The sequence below is a fragment of the Eutrigla gurnardus genome (genome assembly GCF_963514095.1).
Source record: "Eutrigla gurnardus genome assembly, chromosome: 13".
In the NCBI taxonomy this organism is placed as follows: domain Eukaryota; kingdom Metazoa; phylum Chordata; class Actinopteri; order Perciformes; family Triglidae; genus Eutrigla; species Eutrigla gurnardus.
The window spans coordinates 18,307,791-18,331,792 of NC_139936.1; the positions used below are offsets into that span (position 1 = coordinate 18,307,791).

Below are 24,002 nucleotides of genomic sequence, written 5' to 3' on the forward strand. Positions count from 1 at the left end.
CACATGTGGGCTCTAACAGGATTACATGTCCAACTGGACCAAAATGTCAGTGGCGTGTCACAGAAGTTCACGCTGTCAAGTATTCTATAGACAGCTGTACTGCCTGTGCTGTTCACCAGGTCTGACAGTAGGATGGGAATCTGTAGGACTACACAGGGATGAATGCCCGCAAACGGCTGCCTGGAACTGACAAATCCATCATAAATCTGAACCAGTACAGCATGCATTTGAAAATGGTACGCAGGAAGGTGAGAATGACGCTAATCTGTCAAGGTCATGACATTTGGAATCAGTCTTAAATTAATGAAATGACTGGTTTATTTCAGGACCTGTAAACACAGAGTGTGTTTGCATGTTGTATCCATGACTTCCTGGCCGATGCAATATCCCAGGCTCATCACTTTAGCTGAAAGGTACCATACACACACACACACACACACACACACACACACACACACACACACACACACACACACACACACACACACACACACACACACACACACACACACACACACACACACACACACACACACACACACACACACAGACTAAGACACAGACACACACACACTCTCATTCTGGCCCTCATCCATGTTCCCAGCAGTGGGTTGCTGATGTTGGAAAAGATCCGGCCTCTGAGAGAACGCACTTTGGCTTCTGATTTCTTTGAGAACCGAGTTTACATAACCAGCGGCCCTTAAACCAGACTTATGCAACCGCCCTGGATTTTAAAGTTAAACACATATCGTTCGTGTGTTACATACTTATCATACCTTTCATGGTTTAGAGTTATGTAATGGATGCTCTGGGTCAGGGACATCAGCCAAGGGAGAAAAGACCAACATTCTAAAATAAGTGAGAACATGTTGACTTTATTTTGGCAGCAGGGTGGTCCACAGTTCAGACCATCCTTTCTTTGAAAGATCCCAAGAACTGACATTGTTGTGTCTATCAATGGGCATCTGCCAAAGTGCTCTTGAGCAAAAGACTGGAAGCGGGGCCAAACAGCCTGTCTTTGTCCAAAAAACAAGAACATCAACCTGATTATTATTATGGAGGATTGCAGCTTAAGTAGGTTGTAAATAAGTTATATTGATAAATCAATTTGTTTATTAATTAGCTGTTAATGTTCGTAGGTATGTTTGGAGAGAGCAAGGCTAGTCTTTATGCTAGGCTAGGCTACTCACGTCCCATTTCTGAGCGGTGTATATTCTGTGGCTTCCAGGATAATTGTGTCATGAAATCTTCATATTGTCCTGTGTGGAGATCATGAAATATTCCAGAACTGCAGGACTCTCACATAATTATGAGACTAATAAAAGAGGACTGCACACAGCTCTAAACAGGTTCAATTGGAGACACAACAAACCCCACCTTCATTAAAATTCACAGTATTTGCTCCTTCAGTCGGCATCCTGCTTTGGTTGTCATGGGAAACCCTTCCTGCTGTTTTATTCATCTGTTTATTCGTCTTTAATTAAAATCAACTAGCTACGCGACTGTCGGCAAATGACGGCAGTAAATTATCTGTCATTACGTTACAGCAGTCGTCAAATTAATTACAGTCGCACTAAAGACGTATCCGTGTTAGATGTTGTTATTTTGTGTTTGTGTGCATGTCGAGTCACAACATGCAGAAAACCTCAGAGGAAATCTTTTTCCCTCCTGTTCTACTTGACAACGTGTGGGAAATGATAGTGTTCATCCCAGTTAAACCTCTCAGTTCAGTGACGGAGGCTCACGAGTCAAACGCAGCTGCATGTATGATTTATTCACTATGCTGTTGCGAGTACAATGTCCATACGGGTGAAAGAAATCAATTAGGATTTAGGCACAATTCTGGTCTTATTATTAGATTAATCCCACAAAGTCCCCTGATGCACGAGAGTTAAGCCGTCTGTGGTGATACCATGGCGGCTGTCTTCTCTGGCTGCATGTCCCACGGAGAGTGCTATTGTTCAGTCTGCATAATGTTAGCATAATCCTCGAGCAGTGCCTGCCCCCGTTCCACCTGTGCCTTCACACTTGAGAGGCTGAGGCAAAATCCAAAGGAGATTTCCATCAGAGAGGGATGGAAAACCTCGGCTAACTTCACAGTTGCTCAAGAAAAAGGGAAATGAACCCTGAATGGATTATCTGCAGGACAGTAACCAGCTACAAACAAAGTCTAACGTTATCTCATGGGGAGGCTCTCGATAGCTTGGGCCCATCAACCCTAAAAGGATAATCTGCATATGGGACACCGCTCCCAATGGGGCACATATGCAGATTGGGGCAATGAGGGGGATTTTAGCCTCATTTTAAGCTATTTGATCTGGATTTGCTTAGAACAAGGTCTTTAAATTATTTGACCTGAAATTAACTTTAAATTACCTTATGACTCATGAATTATCTCCAAATTCCTATTACATGTTTAAATTATGTGCGCCGAGCAAGGCAGGGAGGGTATGGGAGGGGACCTGCTTACCTGGGTTTAGCAGTCATTTCCTTTAATAGGAGGATATGTTAATCTACTCATTGAAAAATATAATGGTCACACTGGGTTCAGACAGTTAGACTTATCAAGCAAGGGTTTTTGGGTTTGCATCAACAATCCAAACCTTAAAGAAGTGCCAGACTTTGTTCATCAGAGCAGCTGAAAAATGTGGACACATTCCAACAAACGCCACCAAACATCTATAATCCGGCCTGGCTTGGGACCAGGTGTGGCTCTTCACGTTCTCAAAGGGTTTTCATCATCAGGCTCTCCGATACATATTGTACCTGGGAGTGAACCGTGGACTACCCATCCACCTGCTGCAGCCCATTACTTAGAGCGGACTAAAACCAGACAGGGTATCCTGCTGAATGCTCACAGTGGCCCAGCGGTGCTTTGGAGACATAAAGGGATGCTTTTATTGTTTTCTGATAAATGGGAAATGGACAAATCCATAAATCTGCCGGATTCATTCGGTGCCGCAGGGCTAAGTAATTAAACAAGTCATGTGCCAGTTGGCACAGACTCACCACAGACTCCCCTTCTCCAGTAGATCTAGAGACAGGCAAACAAGCGGGCAGCCTAATTATTTCCTTTGTTGCTGGTTAATTAGCTTTCTGCGGCGTCTGCCATCGCTATTTGCATTACACAACAACACAGAGACCAAGGAAGTACTTGTTTTCCATCAAAACATGGTATCATCAGCAAAGAGACATGTTTGCCGTCTGTCATGCAGGAAAATGCTTGAATGGTCGAAATTATTTAAAAAACAAAACTAATTAATAAGAACAAAAACTGAGATCCCACCATATTTAGAAGGTAAACTCAGCTCTGGAGATAAAACACACACAAGTAGCATCACAGACATCTGTTGCTACTTTGGAATTTTTTTGTCCTCAGGAATTTTAGGTTAATTAAATTCCAATTACTTTCTGTTTTTCAATTAAAACCCAAATTCAACCTTCCACCCTCAAAACCCATATGTCCTTGTTTTTGTTTCCATCATCATTCAGCCAAAGAAAAATAACCTTCATATTGAAGTGACTCACCAGTCTGCTGTCAAACAGCCCTCTCTCATTGGTTAAAGTCCCAAAGATGGTTGGCTGAGGAGAGGAAAGAGAAGGTTCTGTTACTTTCATGCACAAACCAAAGCACGGTCAGAAATGATGCATCATTGGTATTGATCAGCAACACTTTCACACAATGAGGCAGGAAAATCAGTTATTGATTCTCCAAGGAAAGTCGACTGAGCAAGCTTGTTTTTCCCCATACAAGCCAATTAACAGCCATTAAACATTAAGCAGGTGAACACATTAGTTCATGGGCTGCTGCTGAATGTCGAATTAGTGTTTCACAGGTACACCGATGCAAGAGAAGTTGGGGCGATACCCAGCCTAAAAGACGTTGCGACAAACTGTTTTATTAGTTGCAGTCCTTTAACTATGACAGTGTTTTAATTAAAGTCGTTCCTATGAGTTCATGTGTGAGCAGCTCTGCTAGAGGACTGAATGGATCCACAAGAGGACGGTTTTAACTGCAGCATTAAAAACAGACACTACAGGTACAGGATTTAGCTAGCATAGCTAACTAGGAGGATGGAGTCAACACATGTATATATTGTAATATTTAAGTAGGACACAAAAAGCACTAAGCATAAATGGGGAAATTCAGACTCAGGACCTCTGTGTATCTTCAGTCTCTGCTACAGTCCTGGATCTGGCCTTTTGCTGTAGCTCAATTTATTAAAGATATGTAATAAATGTTAACACATAATTCTACGAGTGACAACAGAAAAGCTGTTTGACCTGTCCTGTTGTGTCTGGACCTCTTTAAACAATACAAAGCCATATATTCCGGGCGCCTACTGAAGATTTTCTCATCCAAGTCTGTCGGTCACAACCGATCCAACAAGGTAAAACAAATAAATCTTTTGGCAAGATGCAACGGCCGCGCAGAAACCTGCTGAGCTGTGGGCATTGTAGCTAGAGCAAACTGACGGCACGGGGGGAAAAATAATTACGCTAATAAAAAATCCAGATTTATTGCGGCTGGGACAGGTGCCTTTGCCGAGAGGACCGGTAGTTCACATGCGTTTAATGTGGACCTGAACGTGGGCGTCACGTGCACGCTAATTAAAGTTCTAAACAGAAAGAGCCGACAGTGCAGAAATAAGTGCTTCCCTCTGCAAGCCAGGTGACGACCCGCCGCTGAGCAAAGAGACGCACGCCAGCCAGATCTCAGGAAGTTCATCCACACGGGCATATAGTCCCTACATGCAGAGGAAGAGGTGGATTAAAAGAAACGAGGCGAGCTCTCCAAGTCAAGCATGTAATTAACAGTGTTTGTCCCAGCATTCAGGGGCAAGCAGATGAGACTATAAACAAATAGGAATTATGGAGAGCAAACAAAGGTGATTTTACAGACTGTTGATTCGGCTCTTTTGTGATTAACACTGCAGCCGGAGAAACAGAAAGGTACATTCTTCTCAAAGTCACTCCTGTTAAATGTGCACACTATCTCCCTGAGAAGAGATAAAAAGTTGCAAAAGTAAAGTTTATGTGTTGGGTATTGAATCTCCTCCATTGCTGGTAAGGATTTATGGATTTATTTATATACAGCTGCATGCTGTTGCATAACTCAGCCCTATTAGCAAACCTGTTTATCTGCGACACTGAAACAGGAAATCAATGGGAAAGGCCACTCTGATGCTGCCACCGTGGATAGATTTCTTCTCAGGTTGAGGCAACATGTGGGTTTGATTTAGTGTAGTGCAAACTTCTATGTACGTGTTTGTGTGAAGTCAGAGGACAAAACCTTGAGGATGTTTCTACTGAATAATAGGGTCAAACATATGATGCCGAGATAATGAAAAAAGGAAATTATCTCTTCTGAAAATGATTTGCTGATGCCATAACGTATAGAGGAAATCCTCTTAAACCATATTAGCGAAAAAAGAGGGGTTTAGCCGATTAAATCCTAGAGGTTGCGGGCCGTTTGCATTATCTCGCCGGAGGATCAAGAGATCAACTCATATTTCATGAATTCCTAATACAACCTCCTTTTCCTGTGCGGGCCGTTATGCAGAGCTGTAGCAGACTGTGCTGGTCTGAATAAGGCACCTAATGACCAATATAATTTACAAGCTGCTTGGATAATACCAGCAGAACGGGTCCATTTTTTCTGCGGCTCTGCTGGCCTCCTGCGTCAGACGTAGACATTTTGTCTCGTGTAATCTCGGACCTTCCTGACCCTCCACCTCGCCAAGGTACTCGCTGTTCCCTAATATCACTTATCCTTATTAGTTATTAATACAGGCTCAGGCTGAGTTCTATGAATCATTTATGGGGTCGTGCAGGGACTAATTGAAAAGAAAGAACAGATCGTGCATGTCATCAGTTCAGTGTGCTTTTTTTGGAATTATGAGGGTTTGCTGCAAGAAATGTCACAAGATTTTTTTTCTCCAGACCACAGCTACTAGCAGGGCGGCCATAAACGGCCTGGAAATCAAATAATCCTATTGGAGTACCAAATCCATTAACACGATTATAGAGCGGTTTCTGTACCAACTATGTTTGTCCTCAGAATGTTGTAAAATGTAAAAAAAAAAAGAATGCCAAAATAACTACAAAATGATGGTGATTTGTAAAAAGTCTGAAGTCATGCTTTGTCAGGTCTGTCTGCAAGACGACAAGCAAACAACCTTTAAAAGGCTTGTTTTCTGAATGGAGTTTGGATTGATGGATACTAGGCTATGCTAAAATTGTCGTTGCTCCATCAAAACTTAATATAACGTCATCTAGACATAAATAAGACAGCAACGTTGTTGTTTGTACCATAAACATGTGTATAAACCATTATAAACCGTTTGTTCTGGTCTCTGGACTAAGATGAGCCACTATCGTAGAGCTCTGGGGGACAACTCATGGACACAATATTTGTGTTTTTCTGATTCAGCAACATCAGGAACGCCGATAGACTTTCCTGACACGGATCACATGGATCTCACCCTTGAGTTGAAATATCCATTTTGGTCTTTGCATCGACTTTGTATGCAAGCGTGCAGCACAAAAAGGTTCGATTCCATTTTTTACTTTTCATAGACTGAATGATTACCACTGAATTAATAGATGATGAAAAGAATGGGTAGCTGCATCCCTTCTGCAGATGACTGTTCATTGCCAAAGCCACTTGTGGAGGAGTAAGAGAGAGACTGAGGGAAAGGACATGAAACAGAGAATGACAAAGCAAGGATGACACAAGGAAGGAAGCATTAAAGATGCATCGAGTGAACGGAGAACCATTTAGACGCTCCGCAGTGCCACTCAGCACTTTCCTTTCCAGTCATAAGATAATTGCTTTGGGGACTTGGAGCTCAAAGCAGTACTACTACCTCTGACCTCTGACCTCCCACAAGCACAAAGCTGCAGATAGTGGACGACCACCAGGAGACCTCTGATCTACGGTATCGGGAGGAGACTGGGTTATTATCTGGATTGCAGACGCTGGTGTGAACTGGAGGTGAACCGGTAAATATGGATTCCAGGTTTACAACCAAGCAGAGACCCACAGCCTTTTCCTGATTGAATTGTACTATGAATTACACATATGATGTTTGTTTAAAAGATAATTTTGCACGTTATAAAGTCTGTTTGTCGTAGCATCATTTAGTTTTGGGTGTGCAGTCTTTATAATTACCTTCACAGTCTTACACATCAGTTTTACCAGAAAATACTTTCTTGACATGCAAAATGATCTTTTAAATTGACAAACATCACATGTGTAATTCAAACGGGATTTGTCTCTCACCTTTGACTACATATTTTTTCTAAGATTTTTCTAATCATCAAGAATGCTAAATCTGATTTAAACTATTAAATAGTAGCCAAATGTTTAAACCTGAGCTGCACCGTGATCAGCTGATTCATGATACAAAAGCTGTTTTGTAAGAATGTTTGGAGGCCAAGCTGTTTGGTACATATTTGGTATTATTATGTATTATATCTTAAGTATCTGGAGGACCTTTCACTACAAAAGGAACTTCAACTTACATAACTCAAAAAGAAACAGGCATCCTGTGCCTGCAAGGATTAGGTCAAGAGTACAATCTCAATAAAAAAATAAAGAGTATTTCAAAATCCCTAAATACTATGGCTCCATTTATGCAGCCGCCGAATGAATTTAAATCTTCAGATTATCCGTTTCGGGACATTTCGGGTCATGATTTTCTTAGACTCTAACTGACCCTGTTACATTTTTTTTCTTCTCCTAAGACGTCCAATACCTCTCACACCACCTGCATAATATGTTGAGCCCCGAGAGGGGGTCATGTGATGTTGTTACAAGACTTGATCCGAGTTTATGTAATTCGCTGCCCCTGCCCTGGTCTGAAAAGACCTCTGGAGCATGTGACTCGGTCCGTCATTCACCATGAACCAGGTCATGAGCAAATCAGACCAGGCTGCTCTGACTGATTGTGTATTTATAGCCAGTTATGTTATTTTGATATGGGTCAAAGATCCACTTCTGTAGGTTTCTGGTGCCATGGAGTGTGATTCCAATAAAGGCTGTAAAATATGAATACAAGAGTATTTAAATGAAGAGACCTGATAGACATGACTTAATCAAAATGCCACACAAAATCCATTAAATATAAGTGTTCAATAAATAAAAGATCATGGCATTTTTTATTCATATATTCAGAATTGTATTATTGAAATGCGGATTTTATGTTTGCAATCGTTTAAAACAACAATTGGATGAATAGAATAACTAACCAAGCTTGAAAATACTGAATGACCAGAGAAGGATCCCACAGCTACAACAATGGCCAAAATACAGTACGCTGCTCTAACTACATCTTTACACGTTTAAATCACAATCTGATTAATAATAAAAGTGGCCCTGGTTTGCCTCTGCCGCTTTGACTCGTAACGCCCTCTACGGGCTCAGCCTGAAATAACACAACAGACTGGGGATCAGCTCTTTCAGAGAAAACATCATCACGACAAAAAGTGTTAACCTTGAGCTATGAAATGAAAACAAAGCTGACTACACAATGTATGAATTGGAAAATAATCTTGTGGGCTTTAATGCGGAGATGGCATGCACACTGTAGGTCTGGGAGGAAATGAAAATGGAATCAGGCATCTGCAGAAAAGCCATGTAGGAAGCAGATTTGTCAATTGAGAGGGAAAAAGAGGGGGGGGGGGGTACTGACCAGTCATGTGTATATATATATATATATATACACATATACACAGAGCAGTGAATGGTGAAGCTACTGCTTTACCTTTTTATTACTGAGAAAGACAATAACACTTTAACCTACTTCACCTACTCATTGGTGGTTTATGTGTTTGATGAATAATAGGAGATGGTTGGACAGATTCAGAAAAGAAGGAGTCTTGACACTTGACTAGTATCGCTTGTTCAGCACCCATGTGTCTCAAAGTGTTTCAAATGGTTTAAAACTGCGACAGTTGCTTGTTTCCCTGGAAAGTTGATGGTGCAGTTTATGGAAATGTAAGTAATGCAGGAGACAGGGTTGCCTCAACCATGCTATGAAGCAATTTCCACAGGTGACCCACTAACACACACTGTGGTGAATGGAAGAGGCGAGTGGCACTCAACACTAGGGGTGGGTAAAAAAATATTGATACGGCAATATATCGCGATACTTTGCCGCCCAATACACTGCATTTTCAATATTTATTCCAGTGAATTTCATGGGAATTAATAAAATGGAGAGGCTGTTTTGAATGAAATAGTTTTGACTCAATTTGTCCTCTGATCAATATCATCTGATGTACATATACAGGTACTTGTGTTTTCATCTTTATTTATATCGCAATATCGTGATATGTATCGTATCATGACCAAAGTATCGTGATACGTATCGTATCGTGAGGTTCTTGCCAATACTCACCCCTACTCAACACTACATCATAGTTTACAAATTGTAAAAGGGTCTATGTGACCGGGGATGTGGATGGGTTCACACAAGCAGGTTCAGGCCAGGCTGCACCATCAACATCTATTCAAAATGTTCACTTGGTGCAGGACGAGCAGCGTTAAAGACTCATCTCCTGCTTCCCTGTGTCAGTAGCACTCCTGGGGTTTCAGCAGACCTGGCCAGGGAGAAAGGAAGAAGCCCAGGGCTGACCTCATGCTTCTCAAGTGCTCAACGCACGGCGCCTCCCCTCCGCTTTCATCCTAGATGAGGTAACTGCAAGCGATACACCTCCGAACCCTCAATGCCTGGCGACCTCACAGGGTCGCTCGGTGAAACGCAAACCGCCCGGATTACAGAGTCATTCGGGTTTGTTTGATACTCACTAGACTGACAGAGGGAATTAGGAGAGAGAGTGAGATGAAAGATGTGTTTGTCTGCATTCTCAGACAGTGATTAGTTGAGAGACTCAGAAAGAGGGGGAACTGAAGTGACTAATTAAGATGATGTGCTCAAAACGGTTTGAAAATATGAGGATAATATGTTTGTGCTTGTGGAGGTTTCTTTTTAATCTAGTTATATGATACTATATGGATGGAGGATGACATTGAACAAGAACGGGTGAGAGGAGAGAGAGAAAGGGGGAGAGGATGGGAGTCAAACATGAAGAGGAGATCAAAGCAGTGGCCTCCAGTGGAAAGTGTGTGTGTGTGTGTGTGTGTGTGTGTGTGTGTGTGTGTGTGTGTGTGTGTGTGTGTGTGTGTGTGTGTGTGTGTGTGTGTGTGTGTCTGTGTAAATGTGTGTTGTACCATCTTCAAAGCAGTGGCCCACTGTCCCTGCTGACCTTACGAGGTCTTCTATACTCGCACATCTTTTTGATTCACACCTCAGACTGCTGGACAGACAGCCTTCTTACCCATCAGGTATCGCTTTGCTCACATCTTTCTGTTTGTTCACATTTGGGCTGGGCAAAAGTTTCATTACCGCATATTTAATGAATGCAAATATAAGTTACAACATGGAATTTTAAGGACGAATTTAAAAGACATTTTACAACATCAAGATCTTCTCCAATGCATGCTAACAGGTTACATTAGCATACATTTATTATAGGAGCAACAGCAAATATTCACATCTTTCTGCTTCTAAAAAAAAGTAGTCGTGCACATTAATGATTTGTAGTAGTCAGTTTAGGCAAATTATCACTCGACCTGCACTCAACACAGCTAAAATTGACCTTAATGCATCAGCCACACGCTCTTATCACACTGTAGGAAAGGACATCGGTACTTTGTTCAGCTCATTTTCTGTGCAGCATTGGAATTAGCTGGCTAGCTTCAAATTGAGTCCTAATCTTAATTATGGGGTGAAAACAGCTGTGACTTTGTTTTTTAAAGTGTATGAAAATGATGTGTAATGATGCATGTAACTCTTCTCTAACACTGCAACCAAACAGACAGTCTTGACCACAGTTCTCATGTGATGTTTTTGAGACAGTTATCAGCACGTACTGTCGTGTGACAATGTTTTGCACAGCGGGCCGTACGTCCTGTTGCTTCGGCGGAACCGCACACACACGAGTCAAATGAGGTTCCAAGTGTTTACCTACCCGCTGTTTGGAGGATGGCCTCAGGCCAAGATGGGGTTGGCTCCGACACTAGAGGGAGGAAGAGGAGAAAAAAACGTTATGGAGAATATGAAGGACTACGGGTCGGAATCCCCAGAGTTTCTCATTAGGAGGTTTCAACCATTACAGTCGGCAAAATAGCATACTAGTATGCTGTATCCATTTTATTGAGTGTTATCAGAAATATTTATTACATAATATCAACAAAACTGTATTTTTCTTTTACAGACAGTTCTGTCACCATCAAACAAACATCAGAGGTGCAGTTCACTGGCCTGGACATAAAAGGTTGAGCAATAAATATGATCATTTTTAAATAAAAAAGTAAATTGTGCTCCAAACTTTGACTTTGATTTTATGGTAGAAAATATCAAGAAATGATAACGACATTCGAAGAGCGGAAATACTTTCCCGCCATTATAACAATAGAGATTGAGTTGAGATTTTCCTCCCTCTAAGTTGTTTTGTTGCATCAACATCATCCAAATGCAAAATGCAAATGGCCGCATTTAAACTGCGAGCATTATAAGACGAATGGAGCCATTAGTGGCGTTTAAAGACCAACACGCTCACCGAGGAGACAAAGCAACAAATCCTAATGAGTCTGTAAAGGCTCAACATGAAGCTCCCAAAGGAGTTAATTACAAAGAAAAACATACTTGGTGGTAATGAATCCCCCCCCCCCCCCCCCCCCCCCCACACACACACACACACACTGAATAGAGGAAATGCATTATTTGATCTAGAGATTATAAGATTACTACATGCAGCAAACACACTCAAGAGGTTTGTTTAATCATACACACAGCATAACACACACTCCAAACACAAGCTGGTTTGATGTAAAGGTTTTCTCACCCACAACAAACACAAACACACACACAAAAATCTCTTACACACACCTCTTCCATGCCAAAGATATGATTTGATCCATGAGCGAAAGAAACCACAAAGCAGCAGTGGATACGGGAGGAAGCAGGCTTTTATTTTACGAGCTGCACCATCTGGAGATTTTCGGGGGGGGGGGGGATAGGTGTGAGATTGGGGTGAGGAAGGGTATAAAAGAGGGGGGCGTAAAGGTGACAGTTGAGCAGGTGGTCATATGCTGCCCACATTTCTGCTGTAAACTAATGCAGCGGCTTCCAGCTGACAGGGTTGATGGCTGGATGGAGGTGATTTATTCACCCAGAGGTGGGAATCTATTCATCTTTGATACAAAGAATCTTTACTGTGGCCTTTCTTACGATGGCTTCTATAATCAGACAACACGCCATTTGTAAAAAGATATTCAAGTCATTATTTTATAAGCATTCAACAACTAGTGAGGCTCTAGTGAGGCTTCTTTGTAAAACTACTCTGATTAAATCATTTGCAGCAAATAATGAAAACCTATGGAAACCTATGAATTGTGTCAAACGCGATTGAGATTTAAGAGCCTGTGGAAGTTTATGTGAATAACCAGTCAGAGTATTAATATCAAAAAGCGTCATGATACTGCCTGAAACTCAATCAGAGTGATGGGTGTCTAGTCCATGTTTATATTTTACTGACATCACTTTATATCATGAAGCAAATCAACTTGTCCCTCAGACAGAAAGAAGATGTCGACAGTTTCTGTAGTCACGGATAACCAGAAACAGAAAAGATTAGATTGTTCTGTGGTTGAAACAACAGAAAAGTGTTTTATCCTCGCTTCCCTCCACCTGACACTTTCTCCTTTTTGTTTTACTCCTGCAGACAATTGCTGTGACCTTAAGAAGAGTATTACCCTGCGGAGGGAAGAGAGTCATGGTGGTTATGACTGAGCGTAGCTTTGATGGGAGGAGAGGGACGGGGGGAGGAGACGGCACGGCGGTGAAAATGAGAAATGGTGGGATGAGATAGAGGGAGAATCGCCGGCTCGTGTCTTTCCCATCTGATCACAAGCACAGCGGGGGCATTTTGGTTCAGACGTTTCAGTTTCAGACGTCTCATCTCCCATCTATTGGGTTCTTGTCATCTGTTGGCGGCTGCTGGTTTCGGAAGATTTGCGTCAAATGAGATGGGAAATGGCGAGCAGAGTGTGATGGCCGCGTGCACAGACACGCGCACAAAAACGAAAATCTGAAGTCACAGTTTATCATGAGGGGAATAAATGGCAGGCAGAACAGAGTTAGATGCACACACATGGCTAATTATTATGCAGAATTACCTCATCGAACCTTCTTGCATTTGTTGGTTTGGTTTGTGGAGATATCGCATTCAAGAACTGGACGTATGTGAAGTCACAGTGACCTTTGACCGACACAATTTAATCAGTTCGTCCTTAAGTCAAGGTAGACTTATGCTAAATTTAAAGACATTCCCTCAAGGTGTTGCTAAGATACGAGAATGGACGGCACAGATGGACATATGAATGGACGAAACACGCAACGTCTTTTAGTATAGTAGTTAGCCATGTGCTTCTGTTCATTGCAGAGTTTGTATTTTGGGGATAACCTGCTATCTGAAAGGTTTCTGAGTTTTGCATCCAATCAATATCAGCGGAGTCTGACCTGATGGTGGCCCTATAGAAAAGGTCAAATAGTCCACACCCCCGTGCATTTCTTCCTATTGGGAGTGTGAACGTGCACACTGAACTTCATGTCAGCGCAGAGAAACGCTGGTTTCAGAGGTGAAAAGTGAAGCGAAGGTCACAGCATCACTGGAATCAATTGGTTTCCTTGAGATAACACACCAAGTCTTTCCCTTTTACTACACCTTTTATTTATGTTGTTACTTTTTTGTTATCTGCTATTTTTTATGTTCCCGTTTTCAAACAGATCTTTTATCACTTTGTAAAATATATGTTTACGATGTGCTGGGCTTAGGAGTTGATTCAGATTAATCTTTTGTGCATTTATGTGTTGTGTTTGGTAACGAGCAGTGTGTGATTAGAATGGATGCATCCTCTTTTAGGTGAATTCAAGTGAAATATGGTTAAGTTATATATGGCAAGACTTCTTCTATTATCATTTGTTATATGGACTGAGTAAGTCATAAAACTACGATTTACAACAGCTTCAGACAAAGAATGTGCATTTGTCGCTGTTGGTCATGCAGCATTAAACATGTTTCAAGGAGTCCCTTAAGAAAAAGGAAAATGTTTCTATTTTTCCTTATGTCACAAATGTTTACCATGATTTTTTTTTTTACTTTTATGAAATAAAAAGATTAAAACACCTGACAAGTGGGGTTAAAATGAATGATGGTGTCGTCTATTTAAAGAAAGGCATACAGACTGTATACGCTAACATAACATTCTCCCTCTTGTTCCATTACATTTAACTTCACTAACAGAAAACACATGTAATCCACTTCAGTCTTGAACCAACCAACTAATCTAATGTGCTAAACGTGTCCCAGTTGGCGACGACCCTGGCGACCCTTCACTGCTGATCCCCCTCACCCCCCCACAGGTGAGCCAGTTCAGTGGGTCACACACTCATCAGGAAATGTGCTCGCCTGTGGTGGAAGGTCAAATGCAGAAATGTGTGTGTGTGTGTGTGTGTGTGTGTGTGAGAGAGAGAGAAACAGTGAGAGTGTTTGTACAAAGGTCACGTGGGAACGTCAGTGCATCAGTCGTCCTGCAGTAATGAGGTATGAGGCGTCAATGGGGTCACAGCGGTCCTGTGGGGGGAAGTCGCCCTCCTCACAGGTTAAGGTCAACTCGGCGACCTTCTAACCATGTTGACGAACAGCATTAACATCAGCGCTGAGGTGGCATGGGTTTATTGACGGAAAGAAAGTAGAAAACAAGTCAGTGGTATTGTGTGTGAACCGATACAGATGTAGGTCATACTGTTCCATTTGTACACACAGAGGAGAAATGCTCCTTTGAGAGGATGCGTCTACATAGCAGCCAAAAGTGTATGAAATTATCAATTTAGCTTTTGCAAAAACGACGCCATCTATAGCTGCTTATTTTCAAAAGCAAGATGAGGCTTAAAATCTGAAGAAAAAGTATGTAAGGATACCAAGAAAAGTACTCATTGTGCAGCCAAATGAACCCTTTAGTTGTTAGATTACGATCGATCATAACATTACATGATGATTGATGATATAATATTGATAATATTTGAATGTTCTAGCTGGCTATTGTTTTCCAGTAGCAGTTTCTCACATTTACACCTGGAAGAACTACTGCTGACTAGAAAGAATGGAGATGGTTGTACTGTTTCCTTATCAGGTTATTAAATAAGCGACTGTAGCCTAAACTCTTCATATCCACAGATATCATCTGTTCCAGCTGGATGCCGAGTGAATGCCTACTCACAAGAAAATGTGAGTTTATGTTTTCCTGCCTGCTCTCAACCTTGAATCTCACTCTGCACAACATTCTGACTGTCAGCACTGACACTCCAGTTGCTATTAACATGCACATATGGTATTGACGCGGGACCCCCCTCTGCCATGAAGTGCATGTAGAAATATATATATATGCAGCAGTTGTGTATCGCATCTAACTGTGTGTGTGTGTGTGGGCGGTGTGTATGAGGCACCGGTGTGTGCATACGAATGGCAGGGGGTCTCCTCTTCCTGAATGCAGAGCGCATCCAGAATGTCTCATTGCTATTCATGTGAATGTGTCTCCTGGAATCAAACGGCAGCCGAAAGCATTGCACAGAGTTAAAATGCACGCTGTGGTGGAACAGAAATGTACCGGAGTGCCCTCCAAAAATGAAATCTGTCTCAATCCATCAAGGCTCCTTCTATTTACAGTGCAACTATTGAACAATGTAGAGAGATGCTCCCACCATCATTACATGGTATTAGCATTAAGCACCGCATCTCTTTTTCACTCCACCAAGTCTTTTAAACTTGAGCAACGCTGGCTCTGATTAAAAAACATCAAAGCAAACTCAAAGCACACATCTCCACGAGCTCTCAGGAGGAAAAAAAAACATCTCAAAGTTGCTGTCAAGTCACTGTTAGTTGATTTATTGAATGCAAACCTACAGCTATGAGCTTAATATTTTAAGAAAAAGTTTTATGGTTTTCAGAGTCCTACATTTCAACTCTGTACTGCACTTGTATATTTGATGTAATCTTCACAGCTCGGCAACCTTAGGTGTTCATCAAGAGCACACACTCTCAATAAGTGTGAGGGTTTTAGGAAATACTGAAGCCGTTAACCCTTAAACCAAGTCTCTAAAAGTCCTCACAACGATCCTCATACACTTCCCTGTCATGTTCAATGTAATAATACAAGGGGGCTGTTTCTGTGCTACAAGGCCAGCTGACAAAGGACAAGATTTTCAACAGCATCGGATCATCTTATCTAGCAGCCATGTTTTGAGCCAGTGTTGCAAAGCAACAATTTCTCATTAATAATACATTGAAATGCTGAACTATTGTTTCCACTGAGTGGAGAAAACCCTCACCTTGGCCTCTCAGCTGCTGACATCAGACAACCAGTGAGCTGCAATTGGTTATATGTTGCACACCGCCCCCTTGTGGTTGACACACCAGAGGGTAAATACATGGACAAAGCCAAGTCCCATTCCATGTTGACTGAATTATTTAGAGTGCATCAGTGAAAGCTCCCTTTCCTGTATCTTAAGGTCATTCGTACTAACAACATGCACCAGCAACCTCTAAACCACATTTGTCTAAATCATGCAGCGTGTTCAGCACCACAAACAGAAAACCTCCATTATGACTTATTGTGGCAACATTATGAGACGATATTTAATGAAGGTGTAGCTTGTGAGTCTACATGGAAATCTCTCTTTGTTTTTTTAACATGATGAGCTATAATGTAAACTGTAAATCGTCTCTTATTGTCACACATGTACATAGCAGACAGCTGGGCATTTTGGCCATTGCCATCTTGGATTTTGGCAGTCGCCATTTTGAATTTCTGCAACCAGTGAAGAGAAATGACCATATTTGGACTGTGGAGGAGCCACGGGTGGAATGGTTTGGTAGCGTGAAAGGTCACTATGGCGACCCGTCAGTCACAAGTGAGCCACGTCCCACAGCATACCCTGCTGAGGTTGACCATCGACAACCTGAGAAACCTGCCAATGATTATTAAAATATTCCCTCTAAGCCTTTGATATATTCCAAACGGAACAATAACTTTCATAATTGCTTCCAAGACTCAGTAAAAGAGGTAAAATTAGCCTCTGAAAGCTTGACTTCTTCCAGAACTCGCGTTGACTTCTGAACGGTTTCCTTTGAGCCAGTATCCAGCAGCCACGAGAGAAACTGCACGGGCTCCGTCATTCAGCAGCAGCGGTCGACACTTGATCACAAATGGCTGTGGATAATTGGAAAGCTGGTCACTCTTGTGCTTGGCACATTTAGAGGGAGCACAGCTGTTTGTCATGAAGGGAAAGGAGGCTCTGATAACAGTCTTCATCAACAGTTGTTCCTCTGCCAGGAAGGGAAAAAAACCCTCCATGATTAGCAGTTAGGTTTGACTGACCAAACCTCGCTCCGAAAAAATGACATACAAATCCATACAAACGTTGCCGTTTTCAACAGTTTGAAACAATCAAAACAAAACAAGCCACAGAACGGCATAGTTATAAAAATCATCATGGTCGGGTACAATTTCAGTCACACTTAAAAAGTGTTTTAATAATTTATCTGACTTGTACTTTATACATTGTATGATATTTTCTTGTCTATCTACTCTCCACCTTATAGTTTTCTCTACTTCCTGTCTACACACAGGTCTGTTCCTCGCCGTTCCCACACGTTCTGAACAGAAAACCATCCACTTCAGACACATGGAGCTGTCGGTGTGATGGATGGACATCCGGGGATCATTTCCCTCTCAATAACACAGAGGAACTACAGTAAAACAGGATCTTCCTACATGCTGGCACATCTGCCCATGTTAATGATTTATAGTGGAGAGCTCTGAAAATGGTCTCGCTGTCATTTTAGAGGAAAATATTGTTAGTTTGTTTCTTGTTTTAGTTGCAACTTGGTTGTATATCATTATCATTATTATATTAAATGTCCGTTGCAGTTATTCTTCTGCTGGAGTTTATCCAGATCTGGTCTAGATAGAGATTATCATATGTGCTACCCATGCTCACGACAAATGGCAATCAACTGAAGTAGAAACATATGATAATATTGTGTAAATAATCCAGCATATCTTAAAATCTTTTTAGAAATACAGTTAATGTTGCAGACTCTCTCCACCTCCCCACATTTGTATTTTGAGTGTAATTAATTTCCTCCAAAAAATAAATAAAATGCAAAACAAAAAGTTAAAGATGAAAGACTGAGCATTTATTTCTTCTTCTTCTGGCCATGAGAATCTGATATAGCATTAAGCCTAGTTCACAGTAAAGATATTAATGTGCACCGTCCATGCTACGTTTTATCACACTGCATAACCATCTCACAATCGCTGGTGTGCAAGTCCACAGCTGTATGCTGGTCATGCTCTGGTGCAAAGAGCAGCTATAGGATGTCCTTGAGGAGACATTTACTGGGGTAATATTGAGCATTCTTTATTGGACCGAAGAACACCTGACGTAAGATGATCTTATCCAAACTATAAAACCTGACAGGTATTCGCAAGCTGGGAAAGTAAAAGTTCAAACTGAAGTCAAATGAGCGTGACATTTCCACAAATGTGATATTATGACACCATTAAAGGTTCCAATAAAACACTGCTGGAAAATGTTCTGAGAGATATTTAGCCTCCTTTTATGAAACTTAAAATGATCTACCCGGACCACTTTTCCTACGTTTCCTCTCTTTTGGCAGCTGTCGTCATAATAACCTTAGAAATGTTCCTAACTGAAGTTCGCTTTAAAAGCCAGTGTGGTTTGAGCATGAAATTAGCATGAAAAGGATGTTTTCTGTCAAAAGAATATTTGCACAAATATGCACCAGGGAAAGAAGTAAGAAAAATCTACAACATCTCAATGTAAGAGCTTAGCGGGCACATGCACTCGCCATCACAGTTTGAAGGTAAATACAACCCCACAGAGAAGCATTCTGAATAGTTCAAATGTGAAAAGTGTACACTCAAAACATGAACTTAATGTTGGCTTTTACCTGAGTGGAAGCTGTGCGGCGTCTTTATTCAGAGATTTCAATGGTTGTCATGGTAGTGGGAGCTTAAAAAAAATGAAGATGACCTTGAGCTTTATTCTGAAGTTTATTTTAATGCTTTCAAATACTTTCCTTCCCTCTCCCAACCACACAATGAAACCCTGAAAGCCTGCAGAAACAGACAGAGAGTTTGGGATGTAAAAATAGCGGTTGAAACTCATTTGAATGAAAGTAGAGCCTTCATAGTTTGAAGCTTTGGAGCACTGACAAAGCAGTGTTATTTGACATTGGAGTGAGAAAATGCACATATAAGACCTAAAACAAAAATTCCTCACTGCCTAAATGCAGGCTTGTTGATCACCAACGTTATGAGAGAAAAGAAAGCTGCAGCAGCATGAGACATGATGCACAAAAGGATTCTTTTCACTCCAACATGTCATATTTAACCTTGAAATACAACGTTTTGCTGCAGTGAGGTATTTCTATTGGCTCACATTTGTATTGTCTTGTAAAGCCGCAGCTTTCATCATTTAAATAGTATATGATTGGTGTTTTTGCGGCAATAGCAGAGTTCATTGCAGATCACAGTGAACAAAGTCCTCTTGTGGCGAGGCCAGCTCTGAACATGTGAATATTCATACACCTGCCAGCACTTGAAGCTCAAAATGAGAGTGAATACCAACAGAAGAATATTGCAGGGGATTTTGGCACATTTTTTGGGCCACTACCCACACGGTTAGCTGTGTTGCTCATTCCATGAATGCATGATCCTTACAAGTTATACCTCATTGTAAAGGTGACTATCAGCCTTTCCAACGATATAAAATACAATACCAATTGGTATTATTAAAGGGGAGGAATAATCAACCGAAATACATTTTCCAAACTTTTTTTGAGGAGACTTCTAGCAGATGTCCCATAATTTCCATCCATAACTACTTGATTCATATTCAACACCATGCTTTTGTAGCCTTGTCACAAATAATTGCAGAAACATTTTTATTGCCATATAGAAACCCAAATGAATAACAACAAATGAAGCATTAGAATTTGCTTACAGGGATAATGCCCTGTTGCTCTTCCACAACTTCAGCTCGGGCTCTTAAGGTGGACCAGCAAAATCCTCAGACTTTTGGCCACAATCACAGTCACAATCCAGCACTCAATATTTTTCTCAAACTTTCCTCCACCACTTCTTTAGACTATCTTTTGAAACACGCAGCCAGGCCTTGAGAGCACAGTGATGTTAATCTATTTCTTCGCCCTTCGCATAGCACTTGAAAAACAAGCTCACTGCCATGAATAAAGGCTGGCTTTAATGCTGCGGAGAATAAAGAGAGAGGAGGCCTAGCAGCAGTCATACAGTATGCGGGTGAATGACGAGTTTTTAACTGAAAGAAAGACCTTGAGAGGAGAAATGTGGCAAAGTGCAAAGGAAGGGAAAGAGCACAAGTCAAAGAAAAGCAGAGGAGGGCACAAGTGTTGTCATCACAACGGGAAGTTATCAACCTACGTATGACTCTATTGATTCAGAAATTATAGAATGAGAAACTTTGCTCCTGTTGCTTTTCTCTTTTGGAGATAACAGACAAACTTTGTAGATGTTATCGAAGTCCAATCGCATCCTAGCAGCAAGTTGAAGCTAATATTTCATTTTGCGTCCATTCGGCGGTCTCTGTGGACAAAAGCAGTCGCGTTTCATTCAGAGCGCTTTACACAGAACAAGACAAAGTGCACATAACGGAGCTGAACAGCGGTCTCCCGGGTGAAGGTCCTGTGTTTGTAGACGACCCATCCACCCCAAACCTCCTGTCTGCACGGACTTTGTCTCTCTTTATGCAATTACTTAAACAACATGTATATTGATCGCAACAGTTATTAACAAACTACAGCACATTACTTTTTGTAGACAGAGAGCCAAACTGTATGAGAAGTGTTGGAGGAGGACACGTCCTCCTGAACTCATTACAGCACCACAGTATATACAGATTCTGTCTCCAAAAAACACAATTTTCTTCATAGAAATGTCTATTCAATAGATTCATGATTTAAGGTGGAACTGGAAATAAGGTTTTATATAACAGTCTGCGAATCGAATGGTTGTCCACTGTAAAGCTGAACAGAGCAGGTCATCATTTCATTTCCCCAGAAGTTACTATGATGATCCTCTCCGACACATTTCTGAGATGATTTTAATGCTCAGTGTGTGTTAGGCAGATTGAGATGATGCCTGAGAGATTAACAATCCTGTGGTGATTGTGGATTACGGCTCGCGTGTGTTTGTGATGAAAATACATCTAAAACCGATTTTCATTTAGAGTTGGTTATGCAACACCGTCCAGTCCCCATTTTAAACGAGGATTAAATCAAAAGATACAAAGATGAACTTTATTTGCCTTTTGGAATATTTTCATCAGAAATGTTGCATTATTACACAACATCATGCAACACACCTGTTGGTTTGCTGTGTCCCATCATCCCCATTCATCCATGTTACCTTCCTCTTTGATAACAATCTCTGACTGAAACCCAAAATGATTATATAAGTGCAGCTGGAGGCCTCAGGTTTATCCAAACAGCCAACAATCCTTACTTTGCAATAATAAAAACTGGTCTTGTGATACACATATTGCAGTATAAACTAAGAAAGTCAGTCACTGACATAAAATGTTACCAAATAAGGCCAAACATCCTTCAGCTGCATCCGAACAACTCTCCGGTAAACCACCAACAGAAAGTAAAAGAAAACATTAGGTATAATAATCACATTTCTTAGCAGCAGGTTTGCTCTATCTGATTAATCATCTGATTAATCATCTCGTAGGCCCTCACAGTCCCAGGATAAAAACCTCAGCTTTAAAGCAGCACCATTACTTCTTTATCAACAAACCTCCACTGATGCATATAGCACACTGACTGCACTGTAACGCTTTCTGCAGGGCTGCAACTGCTATTTCTTTGCCAACTCAATGGTGACTATTTCATCTATCAATTAGTATTTAATTAGCATAAGCTAATTGGAAGGGGCCTTCAAGAACAGTTCAAATGTCCAGCTACATGTTAAAGTAAAGCCCAGTGGTTCATGTCGTGCTTTTTATGTTCTGTAACTGTAACATGGAATTAGCAAGCTAGCTGGCTAACTAGCCAAAACCCTAAATGAGGCAAACATGCTTTTATTTCTCTAATAGATTAAGTAACTCTTACTTGCAGGAATAGTTCAGTATATAACTGCAAGGTGAAACAGAAGTCCTTCATGGAAACATCTGGAAGGGGACAAAAAAAAAGTTCTGCTCCAAGACATTTTCAAATCAAACCCAGGTATTTCCCAGATTCATCCACCAATTCATAAAGCCGAAATATGTGAAACAGTCCTCAGGCTCAGATACGAAAGTACCGGTTCTGTGTCTGTGTGTGTGTGCGTGTGTGTCCCAGTGTGTGTCCCAGTGTGTGTCCCAGTGTGTGTGTGTGTCCCAGTGTGTGTGTGTGTGTGTGTGTGTGTGTGTCCCAGTGTGTGTGGCACACTGACCCAAATAACAGCAGCATTGGAGTCTCAGCCATTTCTTACGAGAAACCGTTTTTTTTCCTGGCACCACATGCAGCGACTTACAGCCAAAACCACCGCGGTGTCTCTATTCACGCTGAAATATGCGTTTGGCAGGACACGCTTCAGATATCATAAGGAGAAAAAAAACCCACAAATTCGTAACAAACTGATTATGAGCGCCAGAGAAAACGTAAGCGGATATTTTAGGAATATTACAGATGTTCCGCGGTCGTAAAGACGGGACTAATGCGCGTTAATCCGCTGGATGAACGTCTCGTCACCGTACGACGCGGTGAGTGTGCGGGGAGCAGCCCTGTCAAACCTGGGCTCACTGCTCATGAAGTGCTCTACAGCGTAGCGGCTGTCAATCACACTGATGAACCAAGCCTCAGCCTCCCGTTGCCATAGACAACCCACGGGATGGACAGGCAGCCTGCGCCGTTTGGTCCATCAATAAAAACAACTCATTCCATCATGAATTCGGGCTTACCTCAAACAAAGGTGGGTTGCCCTTGTCTGGAAGAGTGCAACCCAGCAATTCAGCCAGGAACTTTGCCATGTGGAGGTGAGCGGTGCGCCGCGGAGACGCTCGTCAAACGTGCGGGCGGGAACTAAGCGGAGCCGAATCAACAGGAGAGCCTCGGGAACTTCTTCGTGTCGTTCAAGGACCCTGCGCGCATCCCTCCTTTCTTCTCTGCCCGAACAGAAACCTCCGGGGGAGGAAGAGAGATGTGGATGTGAACGTGGAGCTGGTAGCTTGTAGCTGTCGCCTGTAAATCCTGTGTCGATTTTACCATCAGCAGCAGCAGCGTGGGCTCATGCTGGGGGGCGGGGGAGGACGGTCCAACAAGTGTCAGTCGGTTTTCATCAACGGGGTCCCCCCCTGAAGAGACGGAATGGGGGGAGGACCTGCACCTGAAATCACTCTAGCTCGATTAAACCTCCAATGCTTTGTTATTCATAGATTTAGACTCAATATCTCAGTCAGGCTGAAACGGGAAAATGTCCTTTTTACCCTTTCAGATCACATCCCAGTCATATGGGACATGTTTCAACATGTCGCTAAAAATGACATTTTTATATCAAAACCCCAAATCTTTTATTTCCAGGGAAACGAAATGGCGATTACATCAGTTACCAATTAATTTCAATCAATAACATAATGGTCGATGAGATGAGATGAGAACATCATGGCATCCATCCATCAATCAATCTGCAACTTCCAGTGGTTGTGAGCTCATATTTTCAACAATCAAATCAAATGTTCAGATTCACACTGTTTGGCCATAGTTTGTTTGATGTGTGTTTGTTTGTATGTCTTTCATCTCAACAACTTGTATTTTTTTAAATAATCTTT

General features: G+C 41.6%; 1 protein-coding gene across 1 annotated transcript in view; it reads right to left on the reverse strand.

Moving 5' to 3' along the window:
- Positions 1 to 23,252, reverse strand: part of rasgef1ba (RasGEF domain family, member 1Ba) — an 86,680-nt gene extending 63,428 nt beyond the window's left edge. The window contains exons 1-3 of the mRNA XM_084024221.1: positions 23,136 to 23,252; positions 11,038 to 11,085; positions 3,529 to 3,582 (exon numbers count right to left, since the gene is read on the reverse strand). Of these exons, the coding sequence (XP_083880347.1) occupies positions 3,529 to 3,582; positions 11,038 to 11,085; positions 23,136 to 23,204 (171 nt within the window). The 5' untranslated portion in view covers positions 23,205 to 23,252. The remainder of the gene's footprint in view (positions 1 to 3,528; positions 3,583 to 11,037; positions 11,086 to 23,135) is intronic.
- Between the last annotated feature and the right edge of the window lie 750 nt (positions 23,253 to 24,002).